The sequence below is a fragment of the Hemicordylus capensis genome, chromosome 1, assembly GCF_027244095.1.
Source record: "Hemicordylus capensis ecotype Gifberg chromosome 1, rHemCap1.1.pri, whole genome shotgun sequence".
NCBI classification, from domain to species: Eukaryota; Metazoa; Chordata; class Lepidosauria; order Squamata; family Cordylidae; genus Hemicordylus; species Hemicordylus capensis.
The window spans coordinates 426684163-426710385 of NC_069657.1; the positions used below are offsets into that span (position 1 = coordinate 426684163).

A 26223-nucleotide genomic window follows, 5' to 3' on the forward strand; every position below is an offset into this window, starting at 1 on the left:
TGCGGGGGCAGGGTGAGAGGGGGTGGAGTGAGAGGGAGCACAGCTGGGCATGGGCCACTAGTGTTGTGGCTCCACTCCTGATCCCACCTCCCATTGAGATCATCAGGAAAGGTCCGTCTGCAGTTGCCACCAACTTGTCTGGTGGTTACTCGGGGACGGGCCTTCTCTGCTGCTGCCCCAACGCTTTGGAATGCACTCCCTGCTGAAATAAGAGCCTCCCCATCTATGACAACTTTAAAAAAGTCACCCAGACTTTTAATTAAAAATTGTTTTAACAGTTTTAAGATTGTTTTTAAATGCTTTAAAATTTAAATTGTTGTAATATTTTAACTTTTATCATTTATTTTGTTTTAACTACTTTTAAGTTTTAAGTTTTCTGTTGTCATTTATTTTAACTAACCTTTTAACTTTTTTGTTTGTTTGCTTATTGTAAACCGCCCAGAGACGTGAGTTTTGGGTGGTATAAAAATATGTTCAATAAATAAATAAATCTTGGGAATCCAGCATTGTGTGCTTGTAGCTGCAGGTTTGCACTGCACTGCAGCGCTCCTAATTATTACATCAAAGACTGCGAGAACTGGTCCTGAGAACTATCTACCTTCAGCCAGAGATCAAAGACTGCGAGAACTGGTCCTGAGAACTATCTACCTTCAGCCAGAGATCCAGATGGGAAACACTGAGACTGAACCTAGCACCTTGCAGAGCCATTCCTGCAGTGAAAAGTAGAACTTGCAACTCTTCTTCATACAGTTTTCTTCTAGACTCCAGAGAGTTAATCTCAAACAAAATCTGACCCATTAGGCTAAATCAAATTAAAATGGGTCACAGGAGTTACCATACTGATTAATCACTCCTGAACATATGTCAGGCTACTAAAACACCCCAGTGATTCAGGTCGGAGTGAATTCTGATTTATTTATTTATTTATTAGATTTATATACCGCCCTTCCGATACGGCTCAGGGCGGTTCACAACATGATAAAAACAATTTTAAAACAAATTAACAATTAAAATCAAACTATTAAAAATGTGTTTCTGCAGATATGCTTATTTTATATCAATAGCATGCTAGTGATTAATCACCACTTATATCAAGTAAACATTGTATTATTTAAGTTTGTCTTCTTCAACCTGATTCAGAAGATTTTATATTATTTATATAGCACTATCTATGTACATGGTATTTAACAGATTAGAGGACAAGCCCCTGCCTTGGGGGTCTACCAACAGACACCAGAGGGAAAACAAAGGAAGAGGAGGGAAAACTGGAAGGACATGAAGTTATTTCATGAACACATACTTTGGTTTAGTTTCAGTTATGGGGACTAGAAGGTTGCGACAAAGGCTTCATGGAAAAGATGAATTTTGAAGAGTAATATGAGGGAAGTAATAGAGGAGGCATCACACAGGTGGTCTGGAAGGAGTTCCAGGCATAAGGGGTAGTAAGGGGAAAAGAGTAGAGTCATATGCAGAAACAGTGGATCTTAATTAGTTCTAACTGGTTTGGCCCAACCACGAACTTGTTTGGCAATTTGAGGGTGGCGCTGGGGGAAGGGGGAGTGGCACCTTTAAATGGGAGTAAGTAGGTCCTTACCTGCATGACTATCACTCTAGGCAGCTTCCTGCTGCTACAGTGCTCCCCACCCCCACCCCAGCAGTCCAAGTGTGGCGCTGGAACCATGCTGGCATGCACCTGGCCTCCACGGCAGTCATGCAGATCTGAACCTGTTTGCTTACTTTTAAAGGTGCCGCTTACTTCCCCTCCCCCAGTGCCCCCCTCAAACTGCCGAATCAATATGAACTGGTTTGTGGAACTACGAACCAGACCGCATTGGGATCAGTGCATGAACTTAACTTTGTGCACATCTCAATGGCTGAAAGTGGTGGAAGACTGAAGGTCATGGGCAGAAATGTTAACAGGATATGAGCAGAGAGAGATGAGGAGGTGCAAGGCCATGGGAGGCTTTGAAGATAAGGACAGGAAGCTTGTGCTAGATCCAGAAGAGGACAGGAAGCCAGTGTAAGGATCTAAGGAGGGGCATGGCTTGATAGATTGGTCTTCAAATTCCCTGCCTGCTTCTATTTTCGTTTGCACACATGTCCCTCACATCAGGCAGTGATCTTGGGAACCTCTTTCATGTGCCAAAATGGTCACACACATGTGTGGGATGCCTTTTTCTTTGGCAAGCAGGAAAATAAAAACAGTACCCAGATAATTCCGTTCCAGGAGTTCAACATACCTCCCATGGCATGTTCATGGAAACATCTTGCACAGTGATATATGCAGAAGTGAGAGGTATTCTGAGCTAATCTCTCTTCACCTCAGAGCTCTTTGGATCAGGCTTATAGCTTTTGGTGTTTTCTTTTTTTTGGCTTTTAAAAATGATTCTTGCTCATCTTAGATTATCCCTTAGAGTTGTACCATACCTATGTTTTATTATATACATGGTAATTTATACATATTTATTCACTGAGCAAAGAAACTTCAGAGATAGAAATCTTTCTGAGATTAAGTTATGTAAACAGGATCTATTTCTGCGGCCCAATAGTAACACATTTTGATCAGCTACTCTGGCACAACTGCATTGCTAATTCAGCATAATAGTGCCTGGTACAGAAGACATGGGAGTCATATTTTATGCACAAAGCAGGAGTGTCTAATTCATTAAATAGCACTTCCTACTCATATGATTCTGTCAGTGCATTCGCTAAAAAGCCACACTTGCGGTGTTCCTTGTGTGGTCTTGGAACTTTCAGGGCTATCCAGCCATAAAAGGTGAGTGGTGTTTGGATGATGTGTGCATTTGTTAAACTGTTAAGTGTACAAAGTATGCGACTGTGCTGTGATGCACCATTAGCTACAAAGTGACCCGAGAATGCCAGCCTCTTTTTGACTCATGACATACGGCGCATTGGAAAGACCAGTGCATTATGCTGCTTCCAAGCACAACCATTCTTCTATTAGGAAAATGGAAATTTCACCTGAAAGCAAAGTATGTGATAATTTTTACACAAGGTTACAAATGCACTGATAAAAGATAGATTCATACACACAAAACTTACATGTTTTTTACTTTGATGGCTTTTTCAAGACAACCCTGGGCCAGCAATGCTTTTATAAGGTGGGAATAAACACCAGAATCAAGCATAATATCCTTCTTTTCCACTCCTAGTAAAATACTGTACGCCTCTGCAAAGAGGGGGGGGAAATGGATGGGTCAGCTTGCACTGAAGTGTCATAGAAGAACATTTACATCACTTTATTATTATTTCTAAGTCAGCATTTGAAACAAATCTTTTCTTCTTTCCTTCATATATATATTTGAGTCCAAGGCTTTGTTTAAGAAATTGTCTCATGCTTCTCAATTAATTGCTTTTAAAAATACAGAAACCTTTTCTAAACTTTCAGGAACCTATATTTGCCTTTCAGAACAAAAGCTGTTGCAATCAACACGACACCTCAGCCATCTTCAACACTGCCCTTTTCACGTTCATTAATTATCGGCTACTGGGCTACCTGTTTCGAGGGCATACTGCATACAATTTTAATGCAATCTCTAATTCTGTAGTAGAGAGTTACAATGTTTGATACTGTATCATAGCAGTGTTCAGCAAATATTGGCAGTGTTTTCAGTATTGGGAGATCAAATTATTTGGCTACGACAAGATTTACATAAAAACATACAATTTACAAATATACAGATATTTAACAGGTAAACTAAAGCTGCATTTATTTGAATGATTAACAGTTTTATTTTACACATTCACAATAACTGTCAGTTAGTGAAAAGACATTACCAAAAAAAAAAAAAAAAAAGGAACATAGGGAAAAAAAGGTAACCACACTTTTCAGTCATCTATTTTCTGAAACATGATTATGCAGCTGTAAACTAGCTGTTAATCTGGTCTCTGATAGACTCCTATATAGATAGATAGATAGATAGATAGATAGATAGATAGATAGATAGATATACTGTGTCTGAGTTCCACTCAAATTTCATATTGAACATTTTAAATACACTTCAATATGTAAAACCTACAACATTTTGTTTGTATATTCAAACTTTCTTTCAAAATGTGCCTATGGAACAAAAACTGGAATAAATGAAAAAACTTGCAAGACTACTGGCTACAAATTCTTAGCAATGCAGATTCTGTCTCCTATATCTGAGCCATGGTGTGCTCAAACTAAAGAAATACTGCTATTCATGAAATGATGAAACAGGCATCTATTCAAATACAACAGCATTTATTCACCAAACTTGGCACTGAGAAAAAAATATACCTTATAATTTTAGAGTATATGTGCACATTTAATACATTTTTATATGCACATTTTATATTCAAAATGTTTGTTTTTGCTACAGCTACTTTGGAGTTCTAGCTAAAGATGACTATACAGTGGGATGTCAAGGTTTCACTTATGAATGAACTGTAGTTTATGAGCTATGCGCGGCATCTGGGCCATTCAAGACTATCAAATGAAAGCATCTTTTAAAAATGCAGCCCATAAACATATGCAGGATGCCACCAGAACTGCTGGATAAGCTGCAAGAGGGAAAGAATTGATATTTTTGTGACCAGAAATAAGGAAAGGAAGTCAAGAATGAAGAAATGGTGAGACGACAGGTACAAGAAGATTTATTAACAAATTGGTTAGATTTCCCAACACACTTTGAGCGTCAATGTTCTTCCTCAAGGGGAACTACTCAACAAGATCATTCACACAATCAAAATTGTGTTCTACCTGGGTTTGGGAGCTGTGCATGCTCTCAATTTTCAGTTCGGTGGAAGCAAGGTTAGAGGAAAACCTGGGTAGAAGTGATTGTGTGGAAGCTCCCAAACGCACAGTTTTTGATTGTGTGAATGATCTTCTCAACATCTAATCTGCAGGACAGGAAAGCCCAGAACTCTGGCATAATTTAGTGAGCTGGTTCTCATGACCAGAAGCTGAACAGGTGTGTCCAGCCAGGCTCCAAACTCCATGGGCACTCCCGAGAAATAGTCTTGCATTGGCAAAAATTGAAGGAGGAAGTGATCATGTGCTAGCCATGATTCGGGTAGGATGGCAGCAGCCAACCAACATTGTGCACCCAGCATTGTATGAAGGGTGGAGGAAAAGCACAACCTACCCACCCTGTACTATCCAGATCATGGTTAGCACATGATCATTTCACCCTGAAATCATTTCACACCCTCATTTCACCTTACCTCTACTTTTGCCAACATGTGACTGCTTCTCTGGAGTGTGCACAGGGCTTGTAGCCTGGCAGGACACTCTTACCCAGCTTCTGGTTGTGAGAACACGCCTAGTATCTAGCAAAGTTCTTACTAAACAGATCACTTTATTGTAGTTTCAACTACACTTCTACAGATTAGAATGTTCTCCTTAGGAACACCACCAAAACTGCTAGTGGATTTCATCTTGCCTGCGTGAGGGAAGTCCTGCCCCATGGTACACAAATATCTGGCACTGCCGGGTATTTCCCCAATGGCTACTGCTGGCAGTGGGTCACTACCAGCAGGGTGCTGCCAAAGGCATCAGTGGAATGAGGGTATGGGCTTCATGCTCTCATTCTTTTTGGGATTCATGCCTCATGTTTTTTATGGGTGGACACACCTAGTTTGAAGGAAATCCTCTGTAGAAACTCAGCTGGGAGCTTGACATATCTGTACAGAGCCTAATCGCATTTGCTGATAAGATCTAGATTTGGACTGTCTTTCCTTAATACAGAAAATAATTCTCTTTCTCTAGGTATTAAATTAGTCACAAATTATTTCTTACAAGTAGTATTTTGAGTATTTGCATGATGTGAGCCTGTGGACTGAGTACTAAAAGAAGCACAAGTCTGCTAATAACTCGGTACAGAGATTCTGCAGTATAATTTCACCAAGCGAAGCATTAACTGTGTAGCAGAGTGAACTTGGAACTCCTTTAGGAGACAAAGACAAACATCATGGTTTCCACAGAAGTAACTACCACATTTCTTCAATAAGAGTTTTAAGGAAGAGTCAGCATTCATTTACCTTCAGCGTTACCCTTTTTGCAGAGTATGAATATTTGCTTTTGAAGATCAAGAGATTGTTCAAGAGGCAGCGAAGAGTTAGATGGGGTAGAATCATACCAAGCCTTTAAAAGAAAACAAGCAGTTTTAAAAGTTATCTACTATACATACATATATTTGTCCACTGTATACCCACTATCTACCCACTGTAAAAAGAGATAATTCTAGCACAGACACATAATTACCTCAGGAACGTCAAATGGAACTTCCTGATTATTAGTTTTAAGAATATCTGCTAGTAACCTCAATGTTCTTTCACGAGGAATAATATTTTCTTCCTGCATTTTAGTCCAAACAGCATCGGCCTTTTGCAGGTCATTGTTTTCACCTAAAGAGAAAAAATATTAAAGAAAAAAGGAGGAAAGAAATAGGTCAGTGCTATTTCCGACAGCAAGCTGCTTTGCGCAGGCCTATCTAATATGTCAAAACCAACTTCAGTTTTCTGCTCAAAAGGGAGCAGCTGTTTGAATAAACTCTTTTGGCTACCTACACATTAAGAAAACAGATCTCAGGAATAATTCTCTCTTGAGTGCAGACCTGTATCAAATAGAAATCAAGAATGACAGGGCTGCCAACTTGCACCCTAAACTCTGGCAAAGCCTCCAATACACCAGAAGGATTTGCAGTCATGAAGAAGTGTTGATACTCTGGTTTATGCTGGTGTGCAAAGAAGTTCTTTGGGTTCTGAACATGGACAGTACTTCATAGAATATAGCGTAAGTAATGTAATACCTTTTATAGGCTGGATTTTTTAGTATGATATACAAGCCAGAAAACTATAAAAATAAAAATATCTAACAGAGGCAGGCATAAGTTTTCCTTTCTATGTCTCGTTCTCTGGGACCAGCACAGGAACATCACATTTCATGAACAGAAGAAAGATTTTATGTTAGGCTGTGAAGCCTAAATCTACTTCTTCTCTGGAAATGTATGTTATCAATCCACATATGGATGCCTTGCTATCAGACTATAAAACCGGTTAGCAAGTCAAATCCAGTTTTTTAAAAAAGGTATCTGAATTTTATTTTCAACCACCACTTCAAAATGCTATTTAGTGTGATAATATAAAACTGTGTTGGATGAACAGGAGGGAAACAGCTGCTGGTGTTGTTCTGCAAATGCATGTATAAAGGCTTCAGAGAGTGCTTATAAGAGGCAGAGGTTCTACAGTAGTTATCATCCTTCCATTTGTGCAAGAGGCTTCTCAGCCTCTTGCATAAGCAGATCATCTTTAGATTTAGTTTTACTTTTCTCACATAACAGTCTAGCACAGTTGTAAGAGAATATTGAGTGGAAGACACTTTCTGTATACGGAAGGCTTTGGATCCAACTTTCTTTAAAAGAAAATATTATGGATGTGCTAGATCCAGCATGAATACAGCATGCCCTAGCTTCCTTGCAGGAGGAGCTGTTGTAAAAACAACAACACAACAACCCCAAAAGTCATCTTTAGGTTATACACTGATCAAAAGTATGTAATTAGTTGAAGAGTGTTAGTATGTGAATGTCCCATATGCTTTCATCAATATGGACTGTTTACAAAGAGCACATTCTATACATAAATTAATCATTGATATTCTGTTCTGAATTGTTTGTTATCCGCTACATTTGAAAAAGACTGAATCTGTTTCGCTGAGATCATATGTACTGTATTGATTTTAATGGGCAATTATCAAAATCATATTACTTATTTAAAATATTTATATTCTGCTTTTCAGGATTTAAAAAAAGGATCTCAAGGTTGCTAACAACAACAATTAACACACAATGGGTTGTATCTAAAGTCACTGACTCCTGAGTAAACACCATTGAAATAAATGAGACTTGAATCATAACTAACTTGTCTCAGTAATTTCAATAGCACAGCCTTAGATGGTATTTATTTTTACAATCTATAGAGGAGCAGACATTTGCAGTTTTTACAGTATAAAATGACTATAGAGACCCTTGATCAGGTTAAGGTCATATGTTTAAATGTTCTGCAACCTAAGCTACATAGTGTTTCAGTTTCTTTTTTTTGAACCTTGAACCCTTAAGGTTTTGGACAGAGGCCTTTGCTTCCTTGCCCTCCAAACACAGAAGGGCCATTTTCAACCACCTGCATGTTTCCATCAGGTCTTGTAGCCAGGTTACTCAGCCAATGAACACAAAGATCACATTGACCAAACTGATGCTGCATTGTCAGCAACTCTGCCAATCAGAGCTGACTCAGCTGGCCATTCCTTTAACCAAACTATGGCCAACCGACCAATCACAATCTGTTGGCATTTACTGCAAGTTTTGAAGGTTCTTGGAGACCTAGACCTATTTCAAAAAGGGGGATGTAAACCATCTCCAAAGCCTTGCTTTCTCTATTTTGATGGCACAGTATCACCAGCATGAATTTGCAGTAACAGGAGAAGAATAATTCCTTATATTTTCAAAGTGGTATTGTTCACTGTGCCTAACAGGCAGAATGCCAGGAAAGGAGAGTCCCCTCTACTTGCAGGGGAATATATCTATATATCAATCAGGAGGCTGGACTGAGCCCTCTAATAGATCAACTGCAGGTTGTTGTTGGTGGTTGTTTTTAAAACACAGTGATTTCATCTTTATGTTAGACTGTGTGCTTACATTTGTAAACTGAGGGCAAAATGAATGTAGCTATTCCATAATATACAGAAATAACTACTCAGCAGCACTACTGCATGCAACAGTTTGATAGACGGTCTAGAAAGGTCAGAAGCAAGGGCTTTTTTGTCTTTAAAATGACAAAGCTGCAAATCTTTTCTCTAGTTGAGTAGGTGGAATTGGTTGTGTCTTTTCTTGCTGACTGAAGAATTTGCACGACAGTGTTTGATAAAAATTTATCTTCTAAGATTTCTCCTTCTCAGCAGACATGCTGTCAGTGTGAGTAACCAATTTGAGGGAGACAGGCTGCTATTGGGGAAAAGGAGGACTCCCCCCTACTGAAGGAAGATTGTGTTTTGAAGCTCAGCTGCTTTATTACAGTGAGCCAGTATTTGTAAAAGTATGAAGTTCTGACCACATCTTTTCTTAAAGCTTCTTTTAGCTGCTGAGAAACAGAAATGCAATAAAGAACTGAGGAGACACACAGTAAACTTCTTGGCCATTTCTCTGTTGCAAGCAAAGGAGATACACACTGTTGGGGTAGACAGAACACACCACATGTCCTTGTTTTATAAGGAGAGATGAAGGTGTCCAAACACCAGGCTGCTAGCTAAGCTGCTGTAAAAACAAAACAAAACAAAACATCTGCTAATCTCAAATACAATTCTAAAGGGGTAATGATGTTAGTTTGTTGCAGTGAATACAACAGAGTCTTGTGGCACCTAAAAATCTTAACAAATTAAAAAATATATTACAGCATAAATGTTTGTGCCCTGAAGCCCACTTCGCCAGATGCTACCCTTTATATACTTGAAATACTTTCAAAGAGGGTGTTTCACAGGCTCGAGCCTGGTGTTACAATGTCCACATAAAGGGTAGCAGTACATTTGTGACATTTAGGAAAATAGGAAGCCGTATACTGAGTCAGACCATTGGTTTATCTAGCTCAGTATGGTCTCTACACAGACTGGCAGCGGCTTCTCTAAGATTGCAGGCAGGAATCTCTCTCAGCCCTATCTTGGAGATGCCAAGGAAGGAACTTGGAGCCTAGATGCTCTTCCCAGAGTGGTGGCTACATCCCCTGAGGGGAATATTTTACAGTGCTCACACATCAAGTCTCCCATTCATATGCATCCAGGGCAGACCCTGCTTAGCTACGGGGACAAGTCATGCTTGCTACCACAAGATCAGCTCTCTATGCAGTGGCTGAAAACCTACAGAAACCTACAGAACACCCCACTTTGGGCTTTGCATAGGAAGTAACACAAGTCCAAAGCCTCATGTGCATGGGGGGCTCATGAGGTTCTATTAGGTATGTGCGAGACTGCTTGGGGTTGAACTGGGCCACCTCAAAGGATCTACCTCAAGCTGAACTGGCACCCTGAAAAATGGGGCCAGTCCAAGTCCCTCCCCCAGCTCAAAGCCCAACTTGCGTGCTGGCTCAAGGGGCATCTGGCAAGGATTCCCCTTTACATGAAAAGGGCTTTACCAAGACTAATTGCCAGTGGGGTGGGGGAGGAAAAATGTCTCTGTACATGTAAAAACAAGCCAAGCCGATTTCCTTCCCATAAAAAACAAGCCAAGCTGGTCACTGTACATTTAAGAACAAACCGATGTTAGTGGTAACTGGGGTAGCAGCGATCGCAGCAAGGATGGCAGGGAATGGCTGTGGTGGAGGTGTCAGAGGCTGCGGTTGGGGTTTCTCCAACCCCACCGCCTGCCTCCCAAATCACAGGCCTGGCCATGCCTGTGTCCGGTTTCGGTCCTCTGCACAGGCACGATTGCCATTACAATGAGATCTGCGTGTGCACAGAGGCCATTTGGCACACGCAGACCTCACTGTAATGGCAATTGTGCCTGCACAGAGGCCCAAAACTGGACCCAGACATGATCAGGCCTGTGATTTGGGAATTGGGCGGCAGGGTTGGAGGAGCCCCAGCCACTCCTGCCTCTAACACTTCTGTCATGGCCACCGCCATGCCAGTCGTGATTGCAGTCATCAGCTTGTTTTTAAAGGTACAGTAATTGGCTTGGCAGTTTTTTAAGGGAAGGAAATCTGCTTGGCTTGTGTTTAAAGGTACGGAGATTGGCCTGGCTTGTTCTGAAATGTGCAGAGACATTTTGAACTTGCCCTATGCCCCTCCCCCCACAATTAGTCTCAGCAATGTACTCTACTTGCAAAGGGGAATCTTTGACGGATTCCCCTTTGCAAGTAAACCCCTTGGGGAGGTTTCTACAGTCAGATCAGCCTGGGCCCGACTCGATCGAGCCCGAGCCCTGAACTACCCGGGTCCATTCGCATACGGCTCAAATTTGAACCTAACTGGGAAAACAGATTCCATGCACATCCCTAGGTTCTATGAATCCCAACTGACATATATTCAAATCTGAGCAGGGAGTTCCTTGATATTACATATATAAAAATCTTGGTAAGAATGGAGAATACAACAGATTGTCTCTTCAGGCTTGACATGTCTGCAAAATTTCCTCCCCGACCTCTGCTCAAATCAGATTTACGGTCAGCCAGCACTAGGAGACGTTCAACTTTCCAGCATTGTTCTCTAATGTTTAACAAGGTGCCCACGTATGGGTTAGATTATGAAAGGTTGTGGAGATATGCCTTGGGAGTCTGCAAAAGCATTTGGCTATCCTTTATCGAAAACAATTATGTATGTAGCAAAGAGGAACATCATTTCAAATTCTTTTGTAGACAGCAAAACAAGACAGCACTTCAAAGGAAAGGGAGAAATTACACAGAGGATTCTTGAATTTCTGAGACATGGTTTAGTACTACACAATGATGGGAAATGGCAACTTTTTTTAAAAAAAAGAACTCCTCAAGAGATAAATACCACCTATGCAAAAGCAAATAGGTGGTTTACAAAAACCTTCAATTATCGTTCAACCAAAGTAAGCCAACTACAGAGTGTTTCCCTATTCAAGTTAACACTCTAAAACCGAAAGAAAGGAACTAACTGGTAAATTGGAATACAGCTCAAGCACAATGAATAACATTTCACCCATGGGCAGGGCACTGAACTAAATGCACAGATGCCATCCCAAATGCTTTACTAATGGAAATGTCTGAGTATGGGTCAGGCAAAATAGGACGGAAACATTTTACAGATGTCTTTAAACCGAGAAACCAATTGAGCCTGCAAAGGGATGGAGAGTGGGGGGGAAGGAGAAACATTGTACACAGCAGGGTGAAAGCACAGGCTACAACCTTTGACAAGCAGTGCCCTTGAGCATGGCAATGATCAACCCATCCCACAGGGTAAAAACTACCTAGGAATGGGGCTGTAGCTTAGTAGTACAGCATATGCTGAGCATGAATAAGGTCACAGGTTCAATCTCCAGCGTCTCCAAGTAGGGCTGAAAAAAATGCTTACATGAAGAGCTGCTGCTAGTCAGAGGGACAAAATTGAGCCAGGTGGACCAACGGTTTGACTCAGTAGCAGCAGTGTAACAATATAAGAACATAAAAACTGCCCTGCTGGACAGGGGCGTTGCAAAGGTTGGAGTGGGCCTGGGGACGAGATTTTAAAATGGGCCTCACGCTGCAGATTAGCAAAGGCGACTTTCAACCATGCAGTGTGAGCCTATGTCTGTTTTCTTGGAATTCCTAACTAATTCAGTGAAGTTTGCTCACGCTGCAGATTAGCAAAGGCGACTTTCAACCATGCAGTGTGAGCCTATGTCTGTTTTCTTGGAATTCCTAACTAATTCAGTGAAGTTTGCTTCCAGGAAGTTTTTCAGGTGGGGCTTTTAAAGCCCTTTAACACACATCTCCTCTGCAATGGAGGTGCCGTGTTCACATATTGGCCAGATTTACCCTGACGTCCCTGAGGGTTATCGGGGAGCAGTTCACACACAATTCGGGTTTTTTCACTGCTCTCTAGAGTGTAACCCGATTTACATCCAGGGTAAAAAAATTTCACTATTTTGCATTGGTTTTTGGGGACAACTTCGATTTCGCAGTAAAGCCTCTGTGTGTAAAAGTCCCAGGTACGTGTGTGGAGAATTGCAGCCTCAGGCAGCAAATCTAATCACATTTAGCTGGAAGAACATTTCACTGAAACCTAAAGGACTTACTAGCAAGGAAAGCATGTCTACTTAAAAATAAACTCCATTTTATTTAACTGTCTAAGATCCTTCCCTGGTAAGTGCATATAGGATTGCACATGCTCAGGGATGTAAATCAAATTTGTGCTACCAGAATATTTTGCTCCCTACAGGAGACCAGTAAGTCCCACTGAAGCAAGCAAGATAGGTGGGGAGGAATACAGAAAAGAGCAAGAATTAGCACCGCTCCTCAGGAGAAAAAGAGAAGGGGAGAATGAGGAATCTAGATCTTTTTAGTAGAATTTTAAGATGAGACATGCAGGGGCTCAAAGAGCTCCTGAAATTATACCCTCTGTCCTAAAAGTCATTTTCCTTGATCTCCAATGTGGAAGTAGGGCTGGTTGTGGTCTCTCACTGTATTGAGATAAAAACCACTCTATGCAGGTGCTCAGAAGCAGGGCTGTCCCTAGAGGGGTGCAGGGCTGGGGACGAATCAGCATGTGTAGGGCCTCCTTAACATTTCATATCATTACAGAATCATACTGATGATATTCAGTGTAAAAAGTGTGAGTGAGGTTTTTGGACATGTCCAATAAGCTTGGCATTTCTAAAGAGACAAAAATAAAAATAAAAGCACAACACAGGCTTCACAGTTCTCTCAGACCCTCTGGGTTGCAAAAAAAACTTGAACATAGTGCATTTATAAATGAATGAATGAATACAAATAGAATATTGTTTGTTCCAGAAGTTTCTGTAATTTTCTGCCATGAAACAAGCCACTTATAGGACTACTTTTGGATTTTTTTTTAAAATTCAAAAATTATTAAAAACCAACAATTTGTCCAATCCACTTCAATTTAAATGTAAATATTCCTCCCACCCTGCCCTACATCTCTGCTCAATACCAAAGCCATATACCAAGTCATTCCAGGTGATTGGAATGGGCTGGGGCAGAAAGGGGGGTGTTTTAACCCTTCTTTATCAAGGCAAAGGGCAGATTCTTCCATATGGGGGTGGAATGATTGGGGGGGGGCTTCTGCTCCATACATTTTTGTAATGTTCTGCTATGAAACAAGCCACTTATAGGACCTTTTTTGATAGTTTTAAAAAACAACAACCAAGAAGCAAATTTCCCAATCTGTTTCAAATTACATATTTAGAGACTTCTCAGTCTACCCTACCTCCCCTCAACTCCAATATCAAAATCTTATGGCAAGCCAATTCCTATATATCCCGGGGGAGAGGGGGCCACAAAAAGGAATTCACATCCTACCTCCATTACTGGCAAAGGCTGGGCTGGCTGGCTTGGGCAGGGGTCTGCAGAGAGCTGTGGTGCGCAAAGGCAGCCAGCGCTGGCCACTCTGCCCAACTCCTTCCTTGCTGCCTGGAGAGCTTCAGGCTTCAGCAAAGCCTACATGGAGGCCTGTCTGGAAGCCCTGCCCACCCACCGATCAGCTGAGAGACGGAGAGAGAAGGAGCTCTAACAGGTTGCAGGCGGCTTAGATTGCCCGACAGGCAGGAGAGAAGGCCAACAAGGCAAGGGGGAATGGCTGAGGGGCCTTGGGGGGGGCACCTTGTGGGCCTTGGGACAATTGTCCCTCCTTGTCCAATAGACCCTACACCCCTGCTGCTGGATCAGGTCCAAGGCCCATCCCGTCCAGCATCCTGTTTCACAAAGTGGCCCACCAGATGTCCCTGAGAAGCCCATAGGCAAGACGTAAGGGCATGACCTCTTTCTTGTTGCCCCCCCCCCCCCCCCGCAACCGGTGTTTAGAGGCATCTTGCTTCTGAGGCTGGAGGTGGCCTATAGCCACCGGACTATCAGCCATTGATAGACCTGTCCTCCATGAATTTGTCCAAGCCCCTTTTAAAGCCATTCAAGCTAGTGGCCATCACCACATCCCATGGCAGAGAGTTCCATAGATTAATTATGTGATATGTGAAAAAGTACTTCCTTTTGTTAGTCCTAAATTTCCCAGCCTTCAGTTTCATGAGATGACTCCTGGGTCTAGTGTTGAGAAAGGGAGAAAAATTTATCTCTGTCCACTCTCTCTGCTCTATGCATAGTTCTATACATTTCTATCATCTCTTCCCATAGTCACCTCTTTTCCAAACTAAAAAAAACCCAGATGCTGTATCCTTGCCTCATAAGCAAGGTGCTCCAGGCCCCTGATCAGCTTGGTTGCCCTCTGCAGCACTTTCCCCAGTTTTACAATGTCCTTCTTAAGATACAGTTATCAGAACTGCACACAGTATTCCAAATGTGGCCACTCCATAGATTTAGATAAGGGCATTATAATATTAGCAATTTTTATTTTCAATTCCCTTTTTAATGATCCCTAGAATGGAGTTTGCCTTTCACAGCTGCCAAGCACTAAGTTAATACTTTCAATCAAGTGCCCACCATGATCCCAAGATCTCTCTCCTGGCCAGTCACTAACAGCTCAGACCCCATGTGATTTGACCCTCCTGACTTCCCCTTTTAGCTTCCTTTTTATCAGTCCCCTAATTTTTGAGAGGTTTCCTCTTCTGAAGTCCAGTGCATCTGTGTTGGACTTCCCTGGCAGTGTTCCACTAGCATATAAGCTGAATTGGATCAAACTATTCCCCAATGGTTCTGCAACTCTGACATCTCACACCAGGGCCTGGGCACCACTCAGGATTAAGACCAAGATTGCCTTCTTGCATGCCTAGAAATCTGGCCTGTCAATACCTGCACGTGAATTTACCCAGTCTCTATGAGGGTAAATGAAGTCACCCATTATTACAGCTCTTTCTCTCTCTGACATCTCTCTGATTTGCTTCTCCAACTCCAGTTCATTCTCAGCATTTTGACCTGGAGGCTGATAGCATGTCCCTATTAGTAACACATTTCTTTCAGTCCTTGTATTGTCACCCATAATGATTCTGTGGAGGCCTCCGGTCCTCCTAGGTTTTCTAGCATGTTGGATTCTATCCCTTCTTTAATATACAGTGCTACTCCACCCTCAATCCTCCCTCTCCGACCTTTCTGTAGAGTTTGGACCTATGTACTATATTTTCATTAGCAACCAAGCACTCCAGCTAACCCATCTTGGCTCGGAGGCTTCTGGCATCCTCTATAATAAAAGCCTTGAGCGTGATCCCGTGTCCTTTCCCGGCCCGTGTCTTTCTCAGCTGTTCTGGGCATGCGCGGAACGCATGCCCAGAACGGCCGAGAAAGATACGGCCGTCCAGACACGGGCGGCCATGTTGAGCAACAGCAGGGGGACCGGGAGGACAGAGGCAGCAGCGGGGGAACCGGGAGGGCTGAGGCGGGAGCGGGGGAACCGGGAGGGCTGTGGCAGCAGCGGGGGAACCGGGAGGGCTGTGGCAGCAGCGGGGGAACCGGGAGGGCTGTGGCAGCAGCGGGGGAACCGGGAGAGCAGCGGGGAACAAAAAAAAAAAACCCGGCGGGGAGAAAAGTAAAGAGTTAAAAGACGGGCCTGTGGAGAGACCGGGAGAGCAGAGACGGCAATGGCGGGAAGTGGCAAAACAGGAACCGGGGAGAACTCTGGGCGGCGGCAGCAGAACTCTCCGCCCGGCCGCCCACTGCAACGGCGGCTGAACTCTCCACCCGCCGCCCACAGCGACGAGCACGCAGCAAAGCGGGAACTGGGGAGAACTCTGGGCGGCGGCGGCAGCGGAACTCTCCGCCCGGCAAACAAAAAAACAAATAAGGCAAGGAGGGCGAGAGAGGGAGAAGGAATAAAGAAAACAACAACAACAACAAACAAACAAGGTACTAGCACCCGTTATTTACCACACAAAGTAACACACAAGCACCCCCCCCAAACCAGACAAAGCTCCCTAAAGTGCGGCAGGGGGGAGGGGGAAGAGCATGAGGAAGTGGGGCATGGGGGAGGAACTCTCCCCTACTAGTGCCCGTTATTTTAACGGGCTTCAAAACACTAGTTGGTATATAAACACCTATACGCCAAGTCTTTTATCTGGCATTGGTATGTGCAGTCTACCTTACTTTGACCTTTCTGGCCATCTGTCATGTGTTTCCATCTGCTCTACCCTTGGTTCTACTCTGTCCTCTTCTGCTTTATCTGAAACATTTGCTCCCTCACACATTAGGAGATTTTGCTTGCTGAACCAGATACCACCCAGTTCCTGATGGCAATCCCCCCAGGCATCATTTTCAAAGGCACTCTGCAACCTTTTTGATTTTAAGCACCAGGAGCTCTTTGCACCACGACTTCTCACCCTCAGGCAGATAGTCATAGATGCAACACTCTGTGCAATGCACTGGCAAGCACCCCCTCCCCTGCTCGTATTCTACCTTCATAACTGGTTTTCTTGGCTATTTAGAATATATAGAGCTTGTTTACTTGAAAGCTAGGTCTTAGCTGAAGTTGTCAGCTAAGTAAAGGTTTTAAGCTCTGTCTTCCAAGAAAGTTACAAAAGTAGGGTAGTACTCACCTTCTCCTCATGCTGAGTATCTCCTTTGTGATACACAGGGATCACTTGTATGCCTCCCAGCACACTTCCCCACTAAACTCCTTCAATATCTGTTTGCAATCTCCTGTTCGCAAAATTCCGGGGAGCAAAGTTCCCCTGGTCTGATCCTTGTTTTCGTAAGTGCTGCTTTCAAACTGTCCCGCCTTAAACATGTGGCCACTCTCACAAGCTGTGAGACTCACCTGCAGCTAATCCCCCACCCAAACTACCCTTGTCAAAAACAAGCCTCTACCCATCCAGAACTCAAACCCTTGAAAAGACTAGATCTAACAAACTTTAGCTTATCCTTTCCCCGTTGTTTTGTTGATTTACTTACATACATAAGCTTGCTTGCTTGCTTGCTGTCTTCATTAGGAATGAAAACAAAGGTTTGCTGCCTCCCCTGGTCTGAGCCTTGTTTTCTCAACAGCTGCTTTCAAACTGTTTCAAACAGGGCCAGCTTCTGGTCCTGTTAACTAGCAACTGACCTAGGTTGCTAGGTAGTCCTACATAGTGTGACAAACACTAATTAACTGAGACTGCTGAGATGTGCTTTAACTTTTACTGGGTGCCAGTCTATCCTCCTTTTTATAACTTGGAGATCATTTAGGAACTGGAGACACAAAGCGCACTCTCTCTCTCTCTCTCTCCAGACTACAGTAATGGGGCTGCAGTTCAGTGACAGATTATCTGCTTTGCATGCAGAAGGTCCCAGGTTCAACATTGGGCAGTGTCTGGGGTTGCATGCAGAACAGCTGTTGCCAGTCAGTGTAGACAATATTGGGCTAGAAGAACCAATGGTCTGTCTAAGGCAGCTACCCAATTGTGCCCTGTTTCCCATTCTGGCAAGACAGCGTAACATCTGTCAAGTGTGATGCTCCTGGTTTGTGATGTATCTAGTCCAGCATATTCCTGTGCGGCATAGGCTCCTGAGTCCTAATTCAGCTCTGCCCCACCTTATCCCACCCCATGCACAATAAATCCCCCTACTACAGGGCTGGAGAAGTTCCACACAACATCTATGTGGCTGAAGAAGTATGTGATTTCACATGAATAACTCTATGCTCACCTCAATTAACACACTCACATTTTAACCAGCAAAATACTGGCCTAGATCCGGGCAATGCTTCTGCATGTGCATGGAGTATGGGAGATTTTCAGTGATACCCCCTGCAGCTCTATATCTCTTGAAAATATGTCAACCCACTGGCATATTTTCAGGAGGTACAGGTGGCTGCAGAGGGAAGGGGAGATCACCAATATCACTCCTTCCCTCTGTGTGCACATGCAGAAGTGTCCAACACATGCAACTTCCCAGTTTGGGTGCAGGCCATAGAACCTAAAATCCCAGCTGTAAAATTTTCTCGGTATATTCCACTTAAATGGCACTTGCTATCCATATTGCATCTCCCTATTCCACTTTAATGTTGCAAGCACAGGAGCAAATAACCCTAGCTAAACTAGGAAGCAACGTTATGTTACCCTAAATGGTTTGGTCTCTGTGGATGAAAAATGTGTGTGGGGTAACTTTGTACACCAGCTACAGACAGGTTTTATACTGGGACACAAATTCCTGCAATCACATTTTAATGATTTTAAAAAACTTATTACCCCAGTGCCTGTAGTTCAGGGTACATTCAAAGTTCAGAGGAATCCAATCTTCCTGCTAAGAGTTCAATCGATATTTAAAAGCTTACAGAATTTGGAAAAAGATCTTATTAGTGGAAATTACTTTTCTTTCTAATTTTTCTATTACTGTTGGAAAAGCTAAGGCAAGAAGAGACTTCCTGTTTGCCACTGAAGCTGTCTATTATTAAGTTAGCCAATCACAGCAAAGAAAGGCGTTTCACACCACTGTGAGAAAATTGAACTGCCAGTGATAAGATACAGGAGTTGCGGTACAGAACTGTTTATGTTTGGAAAATAACTACAGGCTTTTACTTTCCCTTTTGAGATCAAGGACATTAAACCCTGCTGTGAAAGCACTCTACTCCTTTCTCCCTCCTCCGAGAAAGGGGAAGGAAGAGAAAAGAATAAGAAAGAAAGAAAGAAAATGCAAAAAAAAAAAAAAAAACCACACCAAAGTCAGACTTATCCGCAGTCTAGGAAACTTTCCCTTCCAAGTCCAGGTGCAGGGGAAGTTAAAACGTCTGCAAATATGGACCAAATGCTGTCAGAGATTAAACAAATACTCCAGTCAAACGCTAATGCTTTACAACAAGTTACTTCTGATATCCAACAAATTAAACAAGATACACAGACATTAAATGATAGGACATCAAATATTGAAGAAACAGTTAAGAAATTAGCACAAGATAATAAAGAATTCAAAACAAGGGTTGATACTTTGGAGAGTGAAGTGGGGTTGCTGAAGGATGACAAGGAGAAATTATTGGATCAAATGGCATTGTTCGAACTTAGACAAAAAGAGAGGTTTTTAAGGTTCAGAGGCATTCCAGAAAGAGCTGGCCAAAATATCAAAAAATTGCTTGGAGAGGAGCTTGCATTACTTTTGGGAATTTCAGTTGAAGAGATGGAGCCACAGATTGAGATAGCTTTTCGTTTAAACTCAGATTTTGCTACAAAGAATAAATTAATTAAAGACTGTTTGGTCCAATTTACTTCAAAAGCAATTACTGAGAGAATTGTTCAGGCTCATTTTGCTACAGCTCTTACTATTGAAACCCAGCAGATAAAAATTCTGAAAGAAATACCAGCCAGAATTCTAAGGAAACGTAAGGATTACAAATTTTTGATAGATGCATTGAATTCCAATGGAATACGTTTTAGGTGGGAATTACCAGAGGGAGTTTCTTTTTTCTATAAGGGTAAGAAGAATAGATTTACTGAGCTTCTCAAAGCGCAAGAATTCTGGCAGAAATTAAAAAAAACAACTTATCTTCTGAGCATCAAGCTCCCTCAACACCCAATTCAAATTAGACCAAAAATGGCTAACAGAGATTATCTCTTGGAACATTAATGGGTTAAACTCAAAATCAAAAAGAAATAGAGTCTTTCATTTTCTTAAGAAACAAAATTTGGACATAGTGTGTTTGCAGGAGACACATATTAGAAAACAAGATAAAAAATTTCTAGTTAACAAGGCTCTTGGACAAGAATTTGTTTCCTCAGACAAGAAAAAAAAGGGGGGGGGTAGTTTTTTATGTTAAACAACAATTTGAACCTAAATTGATTTTCAAAGATGAAGAAGGTAGGCTACTAGCACTGGAAGTTCAAATAGCTGGTATTAAAACGGTGATAATTGGAATCTACGCCCCTAGTGAAAAGAAAGTGGATTTTTATAATTATTTGGATCAAAAGATGGCTGAGTTAGCGAATGTTAACTTGATTTTATTGGGAGATTTTAATGGTGTTGTCTCTACATCTTTGGACAGAAAATCAGATATATTGGTAAGGAATTCACAAGGTAAACTTCCTAAAGTATTCTTTGATTTAGCAGAACACATGGACCTTTATGATTTGTGGAGAATTAAAAATTCAAATGCAAAAGAATATACTTATTTCTCTGAAAGGTATCAATCACATTCAAGGATAGACATGGTTTGGACATCTAAAGCTATTATACCATGTATGAAAAGAATAGATATTTTGCCCAGGACCTTTTCAGACCACAATCCAATTTGCTTTATATGGAAAAAGAAAGGAACGCCTTCATTTCGTTGGAGAATGAATGAACACCTCTTGAAAAAACCAGATGTTGTGGAGAAAGCTAAAAAGAAGTTAAAGGATTATTTTGAATTGAATTTAAATCAAGGAATGGATAATAAAATAATCTGGGATGCAAGTAAAGCGGTCATGAGAGGTTTTTTTATACAGCAAAATGCATATTTTAAAAAGCAAAGAGGACTGAAAAAAGAGACATTACTGATACAGATTTCTAAAAAGGAAAGAGAACTACTATGGGCTAAAGATAAGAAGACGACTACTCAAGCTATCAAGATGTTACTACAACAACTTTCTATGTTAGCTGCAAATGAACTTGAATGTAATTTGAAGTATGTTAAACAAAGGACATTTGAATTTGCAAACAAACCAGGCAAGTGGTTAGCCTGGAAAATTAGATCTGAGAGGGGAAAAATTTTTATATCTAAAATACTTACCAAAAATGGGCTCTCTCATGATGGAAAAGAAATAAGAGCTGAATTTTTAAAATATTATTCACAATTATATAAAGGTAAAATAATTGATGGGGAAAAAATGGAGCAATTTTTCAAGTCTAAAAATATTCCAAAGCTTTCTAAGGAACAAATAGAAATTATGAACGCTCCGATAACAATCATGGAAATAACAGAAGCAATAAATCAAGCTAAGCCCAATAAGGCCCCAGGACCTGATGGATTGTCAATTTTGTATTACAAGTCATTCAAAGATCAAATTTTACAGCCTTTTCAATGGACTATGAATGATATTCTGCAAAAAGGAATTATGCCAGACTCGTGGAAGTATGCAAATATTGTAGTAATTCCAAAACCAGATCAAGACTTAACATTAGTCAAAAATTATAGACCAATTTCACTTTTAAATAATGACTACAAACTGTTTGCTGCCATTTTGGCAAGAAGAATGAAGGTTATTTTAAGAAACTTCATTCATGAAGATCAAGCTGGATTTTTACCAAAGAGACAATTGAGAGATAATGTGAGAACAGTCTTGAACGTATTGGAATATTATGAAAAACATAATGAGAAACAGATGGCAATGATCTTTTTGGATGCTGAGAAAGCTTTTGATAATGTTTCGTGGCAATTTATGTGGAGATTATTAGAGGTAATGGGCGTGGGCATCAATTTTACTAGGGCAATTAAGACAATTTATTCGGAACAATATGCTAAGATTATTGTAAATGGGGAATTATCAGACAACTGTGAAATACAAAAAGGGACAAGGATGTCCACTTTCCCCATTGCTTTTTATACTGGTCCAAGAAGTGCTCTGTAGAAGTATTAGGGAAGATGATAAATTATATGGTCCTAAAATTGGGAAACAGGATTACAAGTTTAGAGCCTTTGCGGATGATGTTGTACTTTTTTTAGAAAATCCTATGGACAAGATTAAAAGACTCCTGGAAAAAATACAACAGTTTGGACAGTTGGCCGGATTCTATATAAACAAGGCCAAAAGTTTTGACTAAAAATATGGATCAGAAATCTAAGGACAGACTTTCTGAAATAAGTGAACTGAAACTGGAGAAGAAATTTAAATATCTGGAGATCTGGCTAACGAACAATAATTCTTTGTTGTTTACAAATAATTATGTTAAAACATAGAATACAGTGAAAATCGATTTACAAAGATGGTCTAAAATGAATTTGTCTTTAATGGGAAGAATCTCAGTGGTGAAAATGAATGTCTTACCTAAAATGTTATTTCTCTTTCAGACTATCCCTATAATTAATACTTTAACTTGTTTTAAGCAATGGCAGAAAGACTTAACTAAGTTTGTATGGCAAGGGAAAAGATCAAGAATCAATTTTAAGAACTTAACTGATGCAAAGCAGAGAGGTGGTCTTACCTTGCCAGACCTACGGTTGTATTTTGAGGCTGTTTGATGTGGTTAAAAGAATGGATAACATTAAGAAACCCTAGAATACTGGATTTGGAAGGATTTGACAGGAGATTTGGATGGCATTCTTATCTGTGGTATGAAAAAAGCAAAATACAGAAAGATTTTTTGAATCATTATGTGAGAAGGAGCTTAATGAGGGTGTGGCTAAAATATAAAAACTGGTTGGAACCTAAAACTCCGTTGTGGGTATCTCCGATTGAAGCCTTATCGCGTAAAGAAGTAAACATGCAAAGGTATTGGGGTACCTATAGGGATTTGTTATACTTTCAGGAAAAGGAATGTAAGTTAAAGAGTTTAACTGAAATGCAGAATTTGGTTAGAGATTGGTTTCAGTATTATCAGTTAAATGAGATATATAAGAAAGATTGTAAAGTTGGATTTGTAGATCAGATTTCAAGTTTTGAGAAGGAATTATATGAAAATGATGAAAAATTAATTTCTAAAATGTATAAACTGTTACTTCTGGAGGAAACAAGAGAGGAAGTGGTTAAAACGGTTATGACAAAGTGGGCTCAAGATGTGGGGCATAATATAGTAATGGCAGCCTGGGAAAAATTATGGAAAACTGATTTAAAGTTTACTGCATGTTATGCTTTAAAAGAAAATTATTATAAAATGATGTATAGATGGTATCTGACACCAAAAAAATTGGCACTGATGTATAAAAATGTCTCAAATAAGTGCTGGAAGTGTGGATATTCTGAAGGTACTTTTTTGACATGTGGTGGACCTGTGGGAAGGCTAAGGCCTATTGGGATATGATATATAATGAGTTAAAGAAAATATTTAAAATGACATTTCCTAAGAAACCAGAATCCTTCCTGCTGGGAATAACACAAGGAGCAATTCCTACAAATAATTTGACATTTTTTATGTATGCTACTACAGCGGCTAGAATAATTTATGCACAGAAATGGAAAAGCAATGAACTACCTTCAAAAGAAGATTGGTTGATAAAAACTTTGGAATATGCGGAGATGGCAAAACTTACAACACAGATAAGAGACCAAAATTTACAATGCTTTAAAGAAGATTGGAAACCATTTTTGTTGTACCTAAAAAATTATTTTCCTACTATGGATCTTACAGCAGGATTTGAAATTTAGGGGGGAAAAAATGCAGGTTGGGTAGATTAATTTTTTTTTTAAGGTTTAAATTTATGTTTTGTACTTTTATTATAGCAAGGGTAAATTTTATAACTGATGTCTTGCGAAGAGAGGTGTGCGGGAAGTCCATTTTTGTCTATTATGTTTGTTATGATTACTATTATTAAAACCAATAAAATTGGAATTAAAAAAACAAAAAAAACCCAAAGTTCGTTTACACTTGTTCTAGTTTCCTTGGTAACAATTTGATGGCCAACCCTAAATTCTGCTTTTCCTAGAGATATGCTAAATCAATCAGTGAGAGGGGAGCACAGGAAACTATGTATCATTCTTGACTACAACAAATAAAAAGGTGAGACGGATAATCTGGACCATTTAATCCACATGACCACTTGCAGATGTCAAACAAACAGGTGGACAGTTACACTGATTTTCAATCTGGTGGACTGCCAGCCTTCTTATTTCATTGGGTAACAACCCCACTTGCAAACACAGTCTCCTTAAATCAGACAGTGCCTGGTTCTTAATGAAGTTGTAGAACTGCTGATGGATGGACAAATAAAAAGAGCAATAGATGCCCATCATCTAAACTGGTTTGTCAAATCAACATTGATGTTTATGAATGATAAACTTACACAGCCCACCACAGCTGGAAGTGCTTCAAGCCAAAGTGGGTGTTGTGCTCTTTGTCCAACAATTATTGACCAGAAAAGGAGCAAAAGTTGTGAAGACTGTCAAAGATTAGCCTGTGTAGACCACATCACAACAACGTTATGCAAATAATGTTTTAGGTTAAAAAGTTTGGAAATACTGGCTTCTCTACCAAGGTCATGGGGGAAAAATGCTAGCTTCTCTGTCAAGTTTGGGGTGGTTGATCTTTGCTGAGAAAATAGAGCAACTGTTAGTGCTGAGAAAAGATTTAGTAAATTATTGTTTGAAGTTCTGAATAATGTGATTTCTGATTATCCATGTGGATGAGATACATGGGTGCATGGGATATAAAAATATCCCACAATGGCAGAAAGAGGTATATTTTCATAATAGCTACAAATTGAAAAGCATTCTTTCTCTAGGTCTCTCTCAAACGTGAGAGCAGTCAAGAGTTTGGATTTCCTAACATTTATTTCTTGGGGATGCTCAAGGAATGGTGTTCTGGACATAGAGAAGTCAAGCTTGAACAATGAGAGTTCCTCCACCCACAAGAACCAGAAGACCGCTTACCACATGTTTACTTACTGTATAATTTTAACAAGTAGTAATACAATTCATCTCTGTCACATTCAAATAGCTTCTGTGTCAGTTCCACCATGTTTTCCAAGGCTTCAACCTTTAAAAGGAAACATGAAACAAACATATAATACCAGAAAGCTGTACTGAAACTCTGTTTATTTTACTACAAAGATTACAGTGTGACTTACAAGCAATTACACAATTTCCCCACTGGTTACAAACACTACTGTAAAGAGTTGCATGGAGCAATGAACAGGAAATTGAATGATCAAGGAATAAAAAAAAAACAAGCAGAGTTAGACGAGCACAACTTTAGAAAATGTGATGGCATGCTCTGATTTTAGACCAGCATCTTAGTAATAATTTGAACAAGTATACATTCTCATAAGAATACATATTGGAAATAAACTGTCAAAACTTTAAAAATCTTGTGTTTATGTAGCACTTCCTCCTGACATTTATATTACATCAACAATCCTCTATAATAAAACCCTTGAGTGTGATCCCGTGCCGCCCGTGTCTTTTTCGGCAGTTCTGGGCATGCGCTTTGCATGCCCAGAAAAAAGATACGGCCACCCAGAAACGGGCAGCCATGTTGGCCAAATCGTCCCAAACAATTCCCACCGTGGCCGCCACTGCCCGCCCGCCCACCCTCCCAGCTGCCCGAGTCCTCCTCTCCCGGCTCCCCCCACATGATTAAGGGCCAAATCAGCCCAAACAATTGCTGCCGCGGCCGCCGCCGCCGACTGCCCACCCGCCCTCCCAGCTGCCTGAGTCCTCCTCACCCAGTTAGGCCCCCATCAGTCGGCCGATGAAAGACCATATTCTGAGAAGGAGAGAGGAGCTCGCAAACAGAGCTCCTCTCCGTGCAAAACCTCTGCCCAAACTGGCGCTATGGACGCAAAGGACGCAACAGGTGTCCTTTGCACCCAAAGCGCCAGTTTGGGAAGAGGCTTTGCAGAGAGAGGAGCTCTGCTTGCGAGCTCCACTCTCCTACTCAGAATATGGTTTTAGATCGCCCAACTGACGCGGGCCAGGGTTGGAGGAGGACTCGGGCAGCTGGGAGGGTGGGCGGGTGGTTGGCGGCGGCCGCGGC

At 41.0% G+C, this 26223-nt stretch overlaps 1 protein-coding gene across 3 annotated transcripts in view; it reads right to left on the reverse strand.

The window, feature by feature from the left end:
* The window catches only part of LRPPRC (leucine rich pentatricopeptide repeat containing), a 215170-nt gene that overhangs the window by 33868 nt on the left and 155079 nt on the right, over positions 1–26223 (reverse strand). For all 3 annotated transcript variants that reach the window (XM_053311868.1, XM_053311876.1, XM_053311886.1), the window contains 4 exons: positions 25134–25224; positions 6251–6393; positions 6028–6130; positions 3064–3190 (listed from right to left, as the gene is read on the reverse strand). In XM_053311868.1, the coding sequence (XP_053167843.1) occupies positions 3064–3190; positions 6028–6130; positions 6251–6393; positions 25134–25224 (464 nt within the window). The remainder of the gene's footprint in view (positions 1–3063; positions 3191–6027; positions 6131–6250; positions 6394–25133; positions 25225–26223) is intronic.